General features: G+C 38.6%; 1 protein-coding gene across 16 annotated transcripts in view; it reads left to right on the top strand.

Annotated features, from left to right (window-relative positions):
* The window catches only part of LOC306888056 (E3 ubiquitin-protein ligase TRIP12-like), a 52,412-nt gene continuing 35,268 nt past the window's right edge, over positions 1-17,144 (top strand). For 5 of the 16 annotated variants that reach the window (XM_079446177.1, XM_079446173.1, XM_079446176.1 and 2 more), the window contains exons 1-5: positions 12-122; positions 2,700-2,729; positions 14,094-14,240; positions 15,577-15,702; positions 15,817-16,718. In XM_079446177.1, the coding sequence (XP_079302303.1) occupies positions 14,143-14,240; positions 15,577-15,702; positions 15,817-16,718 (1,126 nt within the window). In that variant the 5' untranslated portion in view covers positions 12-122; positions 2,700-2,729; positions 14,094-14,142. Of the gene's footprint in view, positions 123-747; positions 892-2,699; positions 2,730-14,093; positions 14,241-15,576; positions 15,703-15,816; positions 16,719-17,144 lie in introns of those variants that run through there. The other 11 variants (XM_079446169.1, XM_079446168.1, XM_079446165.1 and 8 more) reach the window with 7 other exon arrangements.

Below are 17,144 nucleotides of genomic sequence, written 5' to 3'. Positions count from 1 at the left end.
GTGCGGGAAGTAGTGCGAGGCGGAAGCGGAGGTGATGCGGCAGTTCGCAGGTCGCTCAGCTGATGAAGGTAAAGCTGCTGCTGCACTGTGTCTAACAGCTACTACAACACTGGAACAAATAGGTAATTACAACAACACCGAAATATACACATAAATATTTAACTTCAATGTCCGGCAATCGTCTTACATCCTATGCGCTTCGTGTGAATCAGGAGCCGTGTAATATGAGCGAGAAAAGCCAGACGAAAGAAAAATGGTTTCCATTTGTCATACCTCGAGCCCTTTTCCTCTTTCCCTTGTTTGTTTTTTTAGTTTTATATATTTAAGGAGGACGCTTTTTGCCATTAATGTAATGGTAGATACAATAAACCACTCGAATCCTTTTAATAACGTATGCGAGGCATCGAGAGGGAATTGAGACTCGATTACATCCCCTTTGTAAAAAATATACAGGACATTATAACCATGAAACTGAGATCAGCGTCTGACTAGTACAACATATATGACGACTGGTTTTCTGTTAGGTTATTAAAGTATGGGCCGTTTTAGAGGTTTTTAAGATATTAATAATAATAATATAACGGCCCACAAACTAGAAGGTAACGAGAACTGAAAACTGAATAACGTTACAAGTTTCTGTTTATTTCCCCTTCTTTCTTTCTTTATTTATTGGTAATTTGACGAAACGTCTGATTGAAACGGAGGAAGATTGCATCCGTCACAAGTGATGATTCCCCAGTGCTATCCAGTCGTGTCCAGGTGAAATGTTGATTAGTGTAGTTTGTTTACGTCTTCAGTCACTTTGACCTGATCTTGCCCGCATACACGTCGACAGGAGACCGGCTTCGCTCTTTAGCTTTACCATATGTAGGCCAAATACTGACAACAACGGTACAATCTTTCTCTTTGTAGTACTATTGTGATGATTGTTCTTGTTATACTGTGTCTTGTCTTCGCAGTTGTAATTAAGACCGGTTATTTGTTGATAATCGCTTGTCACGCTTCGTCCCTTCAGCAGATTAGCATCGGCTAGCCTTGCTAACAGCGTTAGTTGTAAAACAAACTGGACGATTTTTCTTATTCAGCACTTGAAACTAATGTCAGGCTGTGTTTCGGTCTTAGAAGTGTTGTTAATTTATGAGTAACTTGATGCAATGAGGTTTTTGAGTGTTTTATTGAACTTAGCATGGCTAGCATTAGCTGATCGTGATTATCACTTTGACTCCGCGAACTTCACTTTATTTGACTCTCCATCGTGTGTTGTTTTCTGTAGTGCTTTGCAGCAGCCATGGCAACGTAGTTTTGAATGTTTATGCGTTTTTATATGAATCGACTGTACAGGGCCACAAAACGCGAGACCGGTGTGTAAAGGCCGCGGGGTGCGAAATTCAACTTATCTTGCTGTATTTTGTTTATTTGTAACGAACTAAACGCGTACATGTTTTTGTGAGGAGATGTTTAGTGTGGTTTGGTCGTGTACGGGCAGTATTTGGGTTTTGGCTGGTACGAGTTTGTTTCTTGGACTGGGCAAAATAAACAAAAGGATCGACTCAGGCCTGTTCTGACAACGGCCTTCATAATCATGTCGTATTTTCATGTCAGCAGTCCAAATACACAAAACTGCGCCTGATCGCATGTAATGATGGATTTGGTTTGTTTTTATAGTCATTTGAAGGAATTCAGGTCGTAATCATCGATATCAGTTCACCCTCTGTTCAGGGAAGTAAGTTAGTGTGCTCAGGGTATTTTTGACATGTTTGGGGCAGTTCGTCGATTGTTTGGCGTTATGGTCGAAATGAACGCTTTTCTTGTTCAGTTCTGTAAATGTTTGGGTTTTGAATCGTATATTTGACGTCTAGTAGTTTGAATGTCATGGACGTTGTTTAGCTTGCTGAAGTATCGTTTAATGGTGGTGTGGTTTTGAGGAGGAAGGCCTGTCGTCTCGTTTAAACACAAATATTCCTCATATCCTCACTTTTAAACTGAATTTTGTTTGTTAACGGCTGTCTTTCAAAACCTCGCGAGCTGACGACCTTGACATTATTTTTATGCTTGACGTTCATGTATGTTTATGTATTGCATGTGCATTTGTTCACTAGAAAACGTTAGGCCTAGTGATATGGATATAAATACTCCAAATACTCCAAATGTTATAATGGCATTGTCGTAGTCTTGAATGAAAACAGACACAAAGAAGCTCTTATCTTGTAAGTAATCGAAAAGTTGCATACTTAATCTGTGGGATTTAAAATAACTGAGAATGTATTTAAATAAAAGAAGTTGAGGCAAAATTAGTTATGCATTAAATAAGCTAAGTTTATTCGGTTAAAATGTGTTCCATGCTTGTCAGTGTGGCTGAATGTGGTTAGAGACTTTTTATCATCTTTAAAGTCATCTAGAGGTTATATAGCGTAACTAAGTCTATTCAGTATTTCTAATGATCTTTTCATTTAAAATGAGTTCTTTGTCTTTGTAAAATGTCTTGCTTATTGTCAATGAATGACATATGGCATTGATTTTTGACTATTACTGAACAAAATGGCTGCCAGCTTAGTCTGCAGTTGAAATTTAATTCATCTCTGATTTTACGTTGTCATCATTTAATGGAATAAAACATTTGACTAAAATCAACTTTTTTTTTTTTTTCACCCTTTCCCCCCTCCTTCCTTCCCCCATTATTGTCCCTCTTGTCGCCCTAGGCTGCTGGTTGGGGCATTTGCACACGGCTGGTAAGTTTACATAGCGCTTGCCGTTACTTTCATGCTGACAAGATGGGTCCAGTGAGGGACAGGTGTGGTGGAGATGGGGGGTTAAACAGGAAATTGACAATCTTGGTTTGGCAAGTTTTTTGACATCCAGAATATATGACTTGAGCAGGTGAAGCTGTTTTTCACATTATTCAGATTCTGTGTTTTTAGTGTTTTAGGAGTTTAGCACTTAGATTTGTTGTATGTGGAAAAACTTAAGCAGTTCAGTGTGAAGATGAAGTGGTAGTTCTACCTGAATGAGTTAATGGTCTTCCAGCTGACTTAAAAAAGCAACATAATCTAGGCAATCACCTTTTTTAAATATATTGTATTTTTGATAATTGGCAAAGGAATAGTTTCCAGTGAAGTCGACATGGAATCAAAATTGTCTCTATTTCCCCAATACATTTCCTGATTTTGTGTAAGGAAACAGATTCATCAGATGACATTATTCTAAAGACATTTTTTTTAATGTTTCATCAGAATGTGATGACTTGCTGCACCTCTGAAACAGAAATCCATTTTGACTCTTATTTTTCAAACCCTCTAATCCAATCACCTGTCATATAGACAGTTTTCATGATCCAATCAGTTCCTGGTGGATAAATAGAAAAGGCTTATTTTTGGACTCTTGAATGACAGTACAGTTTCTCCTGTATTAAAGGATCGCTCTTGCTTTTTTATTCTGTCTCTCAGCAGGCCTCAGGGCTAGTTTTAGTTTTCTTGATGATTTGATTTGGGCTGTGGAGCTGATCCTGTGTCAGTTATGACAGGGGTAAAGTAATTAAAGCCATTTGTTTCTCCTCCCAGCATGGAGTCTGTAGTAGTGCCAAGCAAGCTAAATTGTAGGAACAGGCATATTTAAGATGACTGAATATTTAGATTAACGTAGTGTATTTGAATAACAGTAGCCTATTCTGAATTTTAATTATGGAGCTAACATTAGAAAAAACACATATGAAAATCAAGCAGATAGATTTATAAATTGGTACAGGAAGCCAAAAAAAGGGAACCGTGAAGCCCATGAACTGGGTGTTACAATTACTTTTTGTTAGTGATCGTTACATGATTATTTTTTTTTAACCTGTGGGCTGTTCGGTTCTTCAACATGATTGTGTAATAACAGTTTGGTTCTTGGGAAAGTAAGTTGAGTGTCTGAGCCTATTGGTTGTAAAATGCTGCCTTTGAATGCATTGCAGTGGTTACGTGATGCCTTGAGCAAGTCATCTGACAGTTTAAGAATGGGATGCCGTAGCACACTATGGTGGTCATTTCTCTCTTCATTTTTAAAGACAACATAATCGTTTTAATGTAGATCTTTATAAATGACAACTAGGTATGGGCTATATCTTATCGTTTGCGATATACCGGTAAAAATTCTACCCACGATAAAAAATGTCTTCCCGCGATAACTATAAAGTCTAGTTGTTGACACATAGTTGTTGAAGGTGGACGTGAAATTGAGGAGTTTATCGCTAAATGAGGAGCAAGGTTATTAAATGTAAACTAAGACGAAAACGATTGATGAAAAAAAAAAACTATTTCGTAAACTGAAATGAAATAAAAATGTCAAAATATTTGAAAAACGAACAACATTTATTGAAAAACTAACTGAAATAAAATAATAATTAACAAAAATAAATAATTTTCGTAATCATTACGTTCTCACCCCTGGGCTGAAAAATATCTGAGCTGTGTGGTGGTTTAGGGAAATACCATAAATGGCGCATCTCTGACGGAGAGACTTAAAGCAGAGTCCTGCACCTGTCCTGTTTGGTAAACTTGCACCAGCAGTACTTAACAGAACACCCGAGCCGTTATCCGACAGCAGCACTCATTTATTTCTGTAGCCTACCAGACCAGACCGTTTGACATAAAGACCAAGAGTCGCGACCCGAACCGGACCCGCATTAATCTACAACCTCAGGTAGGCAAACTTATTCATTTTCTGATGTAACACAAGTAGGGATGTAACGATTACCGGTTTGACGATAAATCATGATAAAATTCCCCGCGGTTAGTATTACCGTTTCATATTTTAATTATCATTAAAACCGTATTCGATTACCGTGATTTAAACAACTCGCGATAAATAAATACTGTCCGGCATAAAGCAGAGTTTTCAGTAACAGTCTCACGTGCGCACAGCAGCACAGTAGTTTCGTTCTGAGTGAAAACAGGGCGGAAAAGCTGGGAGGTTTTAAAAGAGTGCTAAGGGAATTATACAAATTAATATATCAATGAATTAATTATATGAATGTACCTCTGAAGGTTCGGACTGTCTTCAGAAACGATTTGATGGCATTTTGTTCTCATCTTCGCTCCATGTAATACCTAAAGGAAGTGTTCGCGGAGTTCACGGGAATCAGCTGTAATTCAGCTTTTCCGTATAAAGCGCCACCTGCTGCCAGAGAGTGGATTTACAGACACTTATTTACATTCAGTCTGTGTGCAGTTTCTGTCTGGCCAAAAAATTGACCAAATTTGCATGACCTGCTGTAAATTTTAACAGGTTGATGAAAAACAAACTTATGTACATTTAAACAATTCATATATGCTATATAGAATTATTTATGGAGCAGGTAAAATACATATAATCATTTATTAATTATCATTTTAATTTAACCCTTTTCTTTAAAGGCTGAAATGTGTGGTCTACCTTTATGTTAAACTTTTTCAAAGCTTTATTTGAACATTTACATTATTTATTTGAACATGCTATTAAACTGGTGTCAGTCAAATTGTCATTTAAAATCCAGACCTCATTGGTAATGTTATTGTTTTAGTGATTATGCAAACAAAAAGTCATTTTATTTGCTGTTTGTTGATTTTTAAGTATGAAACTTGGTGAAGTGATTTATGTTTCGGTACTTTTTGAACATCTCCAGCACATTTTAACAATACCGTGATAATACTGATAACCGTGATAATTTTGGTCACTATAATCGTGATTAGAAATTTTCATACCGTTACATCCCTAAACACAAGCAATTAAACCAAGTTGGTGCTTTGAAGAAAAACAGACACGCAACATAATAATTAACAGAAAAAAAAGATGAGAACCCACCTTTCTGTAAACAATACAAAACTTGGCCTAGCATCTTGTGATCACTGTCAAACTTTCGAGCAAATAAATATGCATTGGCTAAATCACATCTTTCACACGCTTATAATTCTTTCGTTATAATTATAATTTCTTGATATGAGTGCTCACAAATAATAGACCCTTTACAGTTCCGAACAATACAGTATTCTTACCTTTATGAGCAACATGACGGCGTATTTAATTTGTTTCCACTGATGTCCTGAAGCGCGCTTCAGCTTCCACTCTCCGCACAAACGATTGCCTAATAGCGCACATTTATCTAGGTTAAATGTTGAAAGTAACATTTTGATATGCTTTAAGTATTTCACATCTATAGATTTTATTTTTGGCAAGTCGTAATTACAACATCGTATGACATTGTCTCATATGATGCTCATAAGTTTCTTCATATTGCGTTTTTATCTCATAACAGCAAATCGGTAAAAGAATAAAAATTTCACTACAAAAGATCTCCATGATTAGCCTGTTTTTGCACTTCTTGTTTTTCCCTGCTTGAGAATTTCTGTCCAATGAATGGATGACCTTAGCGCACGTGTGGTTTGTTTACAATTTCTGGTTCACTTGCAAAAAGGGCAGTGTGAAAGTGAACCGCACCAAACAACAAAAAAACAAAAACTTTGTATTTGGTCCGGACCAAAGCAAGTGAACTAGCAGACTTTCCTGGTGTGAATACATCCTAAAAGGTACCATTGGGTACCGTACCGGTTAAAATGTGAACGTACCCAACCCAAGTAGCACATCCATTCTGCGCCTGCGTAAGAAGATATGGATTTCCGTACCAGCAGGTGGCAGTAGTCTTGTGCACTGGTTTGCCAGCTGAAGAGCCAATCAGAATGATCAGACTGACCGACCAGCTCCGGCTGAGAAAAGCCAACTTCATTCAATGGTACGGGACACGCTGAGAAAACTTAGAGGGCCGACGAACAAAAACTGCCCGACAGCCGACCGTGGGCTTGGTGTGTTCCGGGCTTTTAGTTTCAGTGTACTAGCCATTTACAGTTGCCAGAGGAGCATTTGACCAATGTCATTTGTTGTCAAGCCGTGAATCAACTTGACCCTAGAGTTTGAGCATGCTGTCCTGAGAGGATCTGTGTTTAGAGACAGGAGCATTCATATTTAGTGACACATTTGGCCTAAGAAAAATGTATCTAGGTTAAGAGCACATAAATCCTTGTCCTCCCTTGACACTAGACACATGTTGACTTATATTTTGTACCACGTAAGTTAATATGGAGTTCTGCAGTCTCATATGAACCTCTCATAAGTCAGGCTGTAATTTTGTTAAAGTAAACATGAAACCCATTTGACCTTAAGTAAAACTGGAAATTTAACAAGATAAAATGTTCAGCGGATGTGAGACTTTATTTATTAGTAACTGATCAAGAGCTGTGGGAGAGACACAGCTGTATGAATCATAGTTGTGAATGTTTGCAAAAGCTCCTCAGTGTCTTCGTGCATGTATGTGTGTGTATATATATATATATATATATATATGTGTATATGTGTGTGTATATATAATTTTTATTTTTTTTTACTTGATTGAGTGAACAAATTAACCTGAAAATATGTATTTGTCGTAAAAGGTGGAGCCCCAGATCACTCCCACCTATTGCGTAATTTTCGAAGACAATCAAAGGTGTTTAGCAACTGGTGCAGAGTCATCCAGAAAGTTTGCGCTGATTTGAACCACTGAAACAAACTCCTTTGTTTTGAACAGATTTGGTTTAAAATGATGGTTCACTTGCTCGCTCTTCGATTCTGCTTTAAGTATATTGTGGACAACGAGAAACGTAGATTAAATAGGGTCATCTTTGATTTGACCACTTAAATGAGAGGATAAAGGCAGTGAGATTCATTAAGAATGAATTTATTAGCATTGTCACATTTAGTTATGAGAAGTGCATTAACTTTGTGCATACAGACCATTTGATCGGCTCCTGTCTGCTTTTGTATGAATAGGCCAATTTCACAATCTGCTGATACTCGTCAGATTAAGCGGTGTTTCTAGATTCCTGTGAACCCGATTTACTCGTCACCGCCCACTTTCTTACATGCTACTGAATGTGTTTTCCACTCCAGTTTATGTGGCTTAGCAACAGCTGTTTAATATAAATGTTAGATTGTACTGTGGGAACCCTCAGTGTCTTCTCACTTTCCTTCCAACAGTTCACATTGTAGGCGAGTATCTGCTTAAAATGATCATTTAATTCCATTTCAATGCCAGTCACAAAAATATTCAGTTATGTATAGATGGCAAAAGAGTTTCAAAGCAGCTCTTGTCAGAATCAACGCCCACATATTTTTGCTTAAAGCTCAGCAGTGTTTCCGGTGGATAGAACACCCATCATTCCAAAAATGATACACCACTGCCCTTTAGTGTTTAATTTTTTAATTATTATAATTGAGTTTTGTCTAACTTATTTAGCAGTTTTTCTGAGAGTAGCATGCTCAGAAAAATTATCTGCACAGTTTTATACCGATTATGCCCTAATAAATCGACAATATGTAAATGTTGTTATTTTATCAGGAAAAGTTTAAAAACACTTTTCACTCTGCAGGTGAACACCTTTAGCAGCATTGTCATTTTTCATGGTATTCAAGAGTTTTGTAGATGTAAATATACTCAGTTGATCACATTTCACCATATTTAATTTTTTGGGGCTGCAGATGAAGTTTCGATGTAAACAGCTTTCAGTTAAAATAACCACCTTACTCTGTGGAGGCTGATTTTGTCATTTTTGGTTCATGGTTTTCATTTGCAGAACAATTTGCAGCACTATTAAGCCATTGTGGTGAATATGATTGGTTATGTACTGGCATGATTTCAGGATCAGGGCTCGCAAAATTTCTAAATCCCTGGTAGCCCTTCGGGCAGGTACTCTTCAGATTTTGTTAGCCTGATAATTAATTGAACTAGCCCAAATAAAATAAAGACCATAAACATTTATCAAAAACATTTTCAATACACAAATATCAACGAATATCAAGGAAAGAGTTTTATTTTACTATTTACAAGGTATCTATAGAATTCTTAAAAATCTATTTTTTACCATTTAACGTATTTAAAACTGTCTAAGGCCTTAAAAACTCTTCAATTTAGTTGTATCAAATTTAAGGACCCCTAGCGATTTTGCGAGCTCTGGGGATGTTGCTATAGGTTATTTAGATGGTTTTATTTAGTTTAATAACAGTTCCTATGGCTGTAATGCTTAATAATTGACCCCACTGATGCTGTAATTGTTTGAGTATCTAGTCTTGTCTGCATATTAAGTGCTTGTAGGAAACAAAGTTTAGAACAGTTTTTTGTCAGCTGAACCCCTTTGAAAAAGCACATTTAAAAACATTGTATGTGGCAGGTATTTTTTTTTTTTTTTTTTTTTTTCCTTTTTTGCAGTATAGGGCCGGATGGCTTGGCCAAAAAATTATGATTTGAATACGGTCATATTCCTGTTATGATTTGAAATGCATTTAATCTCACCTGAAAACATTGTATTTCAATATATATGTTGCTGCTGCTGGGACGTCCAGACAAAGAGGCCATACACTGTTGCCAATAGAAATAGTTGCTTTTAAAAAGTTAATAAAATCTTTGCGTTGACTTTGGTCAAAGTCAGTTGGTTAAAGTGAGCTCCAATCTCTTTTTATTGTGATAGTGTCTCAGTCCACATCACATTCACACTGGTGTTTTTAGGAACTTCGTTTCGATATAACAGCAGCAATAAGAGTAAAAATTACTATTTTAATGAGAAATTGTATTATTGTGTGTGTATATATATATATATATATATATATATATATATATATATATATATATATATATATATATATATATATATATATATATATACGTTTATAAAAGCTTCTCGTTTCGAATCTATATAAATACTGAAAACATCTGTCTTCAAAGTTGGAAATTATGCAAATGTACACACATGTTAGCATGCATTTCTTTCCCAAATGCGCATAAGTGACATGCAGAGATTGTGGAGCAGCATTTTACATGAGGCGAGCAACTAAAAACATTGGATCATGAACTGCTTGTATGTAAATGAAGACAGTTCAGCGTAGGGGTCGACCGATATGTGTTTTTCAGGGCCGATACCGATTATTACAGACCAAGTAGACCGATATATTGAACCGATATATATGTCTGGTGTAAAAATGAAAATGAATGTCAAAATTAAGAATAACAAGGGCTCTGACAAAAATGGCCTTCCCTAGTGTTGGTTGCACTTCTTACTCTTGTCTTCCCCCATGCATCCATCTACAATAAGGGTAATATATAAAGAGAGAGTTAAAAGTGGGGCCACTGTATGCTTCATGATTAAGCCTATGAATACTAAATACTACAGCTAAACAGCTTGGGGAAATGTAAGTATTTGGCTTCAATAATGTACATGTTAGAAATGTATGTGTAATAGCATAACCTCTCATAATTCTTCATTAATTATTTTCGGTTGACTAAATCATAACCTACAAGAGGTGACTATTCAATTCATCATCTAATGCACATCAATTGATTAATTTAAAAAGCGCAATGTATATAATAAGTGTAAATAATTTAATTGTCTTCATAGCTCCATTGTAGAAGTTGTGAAGAAGACCGCAACTATTTTAATGAAACTATAACACTAATAGCCTGTTATAGGCTCACTTGGTTCAATAGCCTATTGAAATGTCCCAATTTCCGTCATCATAATCTTGGCCTATGTGACAGTAACTTAATCTTGGCCTATGTGACAGTATCTTAGTCTTGGCCTATGTGACAGTAATTTCCATTAGTTTATTTACAGAGCAGTGCAAATGAAGGCATAAAACATTAATTTAATTTATATTTTAATCAAATGAGAGTTGAACTCTATTTTTTGGCAAACAAATGTTTACTATTAAAATTAAAACATGGAAGAAATAGCGTATTGTGTGATTGATCTTTTAAACAAAAGTTGTAATAATTGTAGTAGCATTAGTAAATAAACCGAACTTTTATTTTGACGGGTTGCCATGAGGACCTCTTAAGCTTCTGTAGCCTATTTATGATATGACGATCGTTTTACTCAAACGAAACAGTCAAATGCTCATGAAGTAACTCTCAGAGCAGTTCTGGGGATGATGTTCATGTATTTATGTCCTCATTTAGTGACATGGCAGATGCGGAAAACACCGCGAGCGTCGCGCACTTCAGTGTGTGTGTGTGTGTGTGTGTGTGTGTGTGTGTGTGTCAAAACCGCGCGTCTGTGCCATTCACATATACAGAGACACGCCGAACATGCAGAATTCATATTTAAATAGTCTTTTTGCAGCTTAATGTTTACAGTTAGTCCATATCATGAGTCGATTTAAAGGTGCCATAGAATGCATTTAATACAGTATTTTAAATTGTTCTCTGATATCTACACAGAAGGTATGTGGCTTAGGTAAGGGCAAAAAATCTCCAGAAACGATTTTACATGTCCATTTACAACCCTAGGATTTCTCCCTAGAATGAAACGGTCTGTTATTGGCTTATTTGGCAGGGTCATGAATAATAATGAGCTCTGCTCTGATTGGCTGTTTCACAGTACGGCTCATCAGCAAGAAGGACGCACAGGGAGGAAAATATATATTTAAATACTTTCTCTCGCAGTTATATCGTTGGGTAATTATACTGTATATAAAACGCGGGCATCAGGGAGCCGTTATTAATATGCGAGGCATTGAAACTGCTTTTGAACGATCCATCGATCGCGTTATAGTTCACTTTCAAGAGACGCGATCACACAAACTATGTTTACATTATGGAGCAACAGTACTTACCACACATTTCACAAGATCAGATGCTTGTCAGTGGTGCTCAGGATCTGTAAGTCATTCGCCATCATCCTCATCTCTCCTTACTGAGAGTGAAATCGTATGTACTGTAACAGGCTACCGCTAGCAAGGAGCTAACCATGTCCCTTTAGTGGCTCGCGTTATTTGCTTTCTGTGCCTTTCTGAATACAGACACCAACCCATCCCTGCACTTCACACCCCCTGCACGGCCTGGAACATAAAATTAATTTTGTTATTTTTGCTGTTGTCCGCGCTTGTTTGTTTACAATACCTGCAGAGCTTCTGATGGTTCGGCCGGCTTAGAACAAGGGCGGGTTTATGCAAATGTTGGGGGCGTAGTGATCGCGACTGTTGCGTCACAGTCGGTGTTATGTTCTGATTCGCCTGTTTTTCAGTGGTCTTTTTTAATCACGAGATTTACATATGAAGGAGAAAACTATGGTGTTTGAGGCTCACTGTATGTCATTTCCATGTACAGAACTGTTATTATTTAAATATGCCAGGGTAAAGACAGTTTTTCATTCTATGGCACCTTTAAGTGTACTGACCTACTTTTGATTAATGCATCCAAACGTTGACTAATTCCGTGACTCCGCGTTATACAGTAAATGCTATTTATATGACTGGATTCCGCGATTCCCCCTGCGTTTCCCCCATCTCGGAAACCATAAATAGATAAAATTTAGGTTTTTACAACTTCAGTGTAGTGGATTGTAATTTATTGCAACTTGTGCAAGGTCTGCTGCTCCCTTTGAGAGAGAACTGATGCGTGAAGCAGCACCAGTTAGCAAGCGCTTTCGGTGTGAGAGCGCCTTTAGTCTTCCACGTTGATTGGTCGGACTCCTGACTCTCAACAAATCAGATGTGCGGTGGGCGGAGACTGCTCTAGGCTCACAGAGTGGTGAGTTCCGACAGGCTGCATCAGAGCCAAATAGCGCGTTTCAAAATTAAATAATTTTATCGGCACATCGGTTTTGAAAATGACCGATGCCGATTATCATAAAAATGATTAATATCGGTGCCAATAATCGGCCAGGTCGATAATCGGTCGACCCCTAGTTCAGCGCTTCACTCTGAAATGCGCAGTGCATCAGATTGTATTTGTCTTTTTGTAAACTTTCAGTTTGTTCACAGGAGTGTAACAGCAAGAGTGTTTACCCTCCACTTAGTGAATGTGGTAAGGTGAAAGAAAAGTGACCATATATTACAAATGGCCACCTATACTTTTAGAGGAAATGTGTAATGAGTTGCTTTAAGAAGATACAGTATTAAACATTTCTGACTTTCTTCATGACTGTACATTCTACAATAGCTGATGGTTATGATGAAGTTGGACAAAAAGCATTGATAATTTTGATAATTGTCAGCTCAAGTGCATAGTTTTGATTGGAATACATCAAATACTGTCTAGTCACAAAAGTTCTTTCAGCAGACATGAATCTCATTGTTTCCAAAAAATCTTCATGGATGAATTTGTCTGTCTTAGATGTCAAGTGCAACTTCATGAGCAGATCAAGCCTTGATTCTTTATCCCCATTAGTATTCACAGACTGTGTCATAGTCTTTCATTTAGATTATCTCTCATAATCATATACCCCCACTTAAATAATGGTGCTGTAGGACACCATCTCACATGCTCACAGGATAAAGGTGTGGTGGGATTGCATGTCTCTGCGGCGTCAACCTGATTGATGGTTAGTGCTGTTCAATACCAGTGAACTGAGGAGGACACAAAGGCCCCCCTCCAGCTATTCTCTGTCTATGTTTAGGATGCGTCTTATCTCACTGCGTGTTGTGATGCAGGCCAGCATGCTGTCGTCTTCAAAATCGCCTCAAGCTTGATGCTAGCATTACTAAGGAAATGGGCATCAAACAAAAATTTGATTGGTCAGTGTCGAAGTAATTCATATTAGTGTTTGGTTTTCCTAAGCATTTGTCCTTTTCTCCTTCAGTGTCTCTTCAAAAAAGGTTTGTCATATTGATTGTCTCATTCTCACTCCATGTTCTTGGTGTCTTCATGGATCGTTTGTGCAATAATGCTGTGGCGTATGTTAATATGAGATGTGAGTAAGGTTATTGATCTGTTACGAGTGGTGAAGCCATGGATGTGCTGCGGTACATGTCTGTGATTTGAAAGATGATATTGAGCTCCAGTTGGCTTTGCATAAATGGAACAGGAGGTGCATTTGGTCATGGTTGTTTGGACCAGACAGAATGGAGATGAATTGCTCATTTGGTTGTGTGGTTGTACAGTAAGACTAAGATCGCATTGTTCACCAGTCAAGAGTGACGTTCAGTCCATATAGGATACGTCTGACTGGTGGATGCAAGTACAGAATGGCTTTTGTCCAAAATTTGTTCGCAAGAACATTGAGAACATTCACACAACATCTCAACTAACCTTCCTTTTTTCTCTCTTTATACTTTACCAGTGAATGGTAGTGTCTAGAAAGGGTATGTCCCTTCAGGAGAGAGGTGCCAATGTCCAACCGGCCTAATTCCAATCCAGGGGGGTCACTGCGCCGTTCACAGAGGAACACAGCCGCGGCCCAGCCAATAGACCACACACTTGCAGGAAGGTGAGTACGCAATTGCCAAACTTTGCACCAAAGTGCAGAATACATCCTTGGTTTAGGTCTGTATGTGTACCTTTATCTTCCCATCTGCATCTACAGCCATGTTGACCACTGCGACATAAACAAAACATTACTAATAGTCATAATTGTTGATTATTCCCTTGAAATTGCAATTGCGATTTTATTAATTTCAATCACAGTTTACATTGAATGTTGTTATACCATTGTTTGAAGCAACCGCATGCCATATTTTTAGATGAAAATAAACAAGCTGAAAACACTAACTGAAAAACTTCTATAGTATTAAGCCTCAAATGTGAACTATACTGTAAATTGGATTGGTTTCTTTAAATAAAGTAAAAACATGCATGGTATTATAATGCTATACAAAAATTAAAACGATGCAAAAACCCTTAAGATAACTTGTAGAAAAAAGAAAACATCTTAAGCACACAGAGTAACATAAATGGATTCTGAACGGTTAATTGCTGCTTTAAACGATTACGTAATTGTGGCATCCGTAATTGCGATTAGAAATCTGATTAATTGTGCAGCCCTAATTACTAAGTGCACCTGTAATGGTTCCTTAGCGGTTTTGATTAATGAAACCTTTATTATCAATAATGTTTACAACAGTTGTGCTGCTTAATATATGTTTTTTGGAAACCTTGATATATTTGTTTTCTGGGATTCTTTGGGGAATTGAAAGATTAAAAAACAGCATTGATTTGATATAGAAATCTTCATTACATTATAAATACTGACACTTTTGATTTAATATGTCCTTAAAGTATTAAATTATTTCCAAAAAAAAATTACTGACCCGAAACTATTGAATGTTAGTGTAATTGGATAACTTGTGATCTCAAGACATAACCATCTAATAAGGATAAGCTGTTCAGGATGCAGACTATATTGGTTATGTGATATCAACAGTAGAAATATATGTAGGTTATTTTAGGGTGCCCAGTCTGTCTCTCTAGTCGCGTTCTTGAATAATAACTTGAATAATATATAATTTCCTTTGCCATGGTGATAAAGATTCGGTGGTAGCATGGCACCTTTGCTGAATAGCAGTGCAGTGAAGACTGACTGCAGTGACACAGCCAAATGGCCAATAGTTTAGCTGCCCAACTCAGGGTGATGCTCTCAACTTGTGAGAAATGTCTAGATAGAAACTCGTAATGATTGTTGTTTGTCTTTGCCGTTGGGTTGACGGGTGTGTAGGAAGTGCTGTAGGACTGCAGGAATAGTCAGCTCGTGAAATTGAATTTGAGGTGTTCCTCATTTACTGCCCATCCCACACTGCTCTCTGCTATTTAATTCCCAACCTCTCCAGGTTGCAGCCAGAGCAAGTAAACCAAAAAGCAAATTCCCCACCTGAAAATAGAAGATCTAATTCTAAGGTTTCCAAAGCCCCACCCAGCTCTGCCGTCGGCTCCGCCCGCGGCCACGCCTCTCGAAGGTATCTCTTTTTCCTCCTGTACTGCGTGTGTGTCCTTTTGTGACGCAAGTTCACTATATGACGATTGCTCTGTCTTGGGTACTCAAGTCTTTCCCTTTTCTGTTTGTTTTACAGGAACAGCCTATCTCTATCCGTGGGTTCACACTCGATTCCAGATCCAGAGTTGGAAGCAGCAGGGACTTCTGGCCAGCAGGGGAGACGGGAGGGCAGCAGCACCCGTGCTCTCAAACGCAGCTCAGCTTTAGAGCCCAACATCACCTTTTCGCCCAGCCCGGCCAAACGGCCCAAGGCGGTGTCCAGCCACCTTTTGGAGAGTTCATCCAGTGGGCCATCGGCCCCCACAACCTCACCTGAAGTTGCAGAGCCGAGGAAGGCTCCGGCGTCTGTCAGCACCAAGTCCAAAAAGAGACGGTTAGCAGCCGAGCCGGCTCCCACCAGAGCCCCGAGCAAGAACCGTGTGTCCTACCCTGGCCCCAGTGGGGCCTCAAGCACCCCCTCTCAAAAGCGCAAGAAGGCAGACGCCTCTTCGTTGTCGTCCTCCTCTTCTTCCTCCCTCCCCAGCTCGAGCAGCGCGGCAGGCCCCCTGCCACCCCGCAGCGAGGCCAGCCGGGCAGCCAAACCCACCAAGCTGGCGTCCAAATCGGCTGCCTCAGCCAAAGCTGGGTGTAGCACCGTGACTGACTCCTCCTCTTCCTCTGCCTCTTCCTCGTCCTCCTCTTCCTCTTCCTCCTCGGCCGCCACAGGTGCCAACAGCTGTGCCCCTCAGGGTGCCCGGCTAAAACAGGGCAAGGACCAGAGCAAAGCGCGACGGTCACGCTCTGCATCCTCCCCATCTCCCCGTAGGAGCAGCCGTGATAAAGAGCAGAGCAAGGCTGCTGGCTCCTCCAAGTTTGACTGGACATCCCGCTTCAACTCCAAAGTCAACCTGCCAAAGCCCAAACTGTCCCTGCCGGGATCGGCCAAGGCTGAGACCTCCTCCAAGCCTGGACCCTCCGGACTGCAGGCCAAACTAGCAAGTGAGTGCTCCAACTGCTTCTGTATTTTTAACGCAATGTTCCAAATTCAAAACAAGTTAACAAGCTCTAATTCATGGTATGGGATTCCCAAGTTAGACAAAATAGGAGACTAAACATCTGAAGGTTGGTGTAGGCCATCTTATTGAGACTAATGTTGTCACGATACCAAAATGTCAGTAGTCTGTCTATACAAAGTAACAATTTTGGTACCATAGGAAAAAACATAAATGGTAATAAGTGCTAAATTTGAACAATATAGCCTGGAAATCTTTTCACTTAACTAAACAAACATTTCAGTGAACATATAGTAGTAAAAGAACAACAAAGAGACTCGTTGCATAGAGCAGATGTCAAGTCTGTTTATATTTATACTCTGATTTGAATCACAGATCTTTTTTTGACATAAATTGTCAGTTTTTTTCTTTG

The sequence above is a fragment of the Barbus barbus genome, assembly GCF_936440315.1.
Source record: "Barbus barbus genome assembly, chromosome: 22".
NCBI classification, from domain to species: domain Eukaryota; kingdom Metazoa; phylum Chordata; class Actinopteri; order Cypriniformes; family Cyprinidae; genus Barbus; species Barbus barbus.
This window is presented reverse-complemented; position numbering and strand designations above follow the sequence as displayed.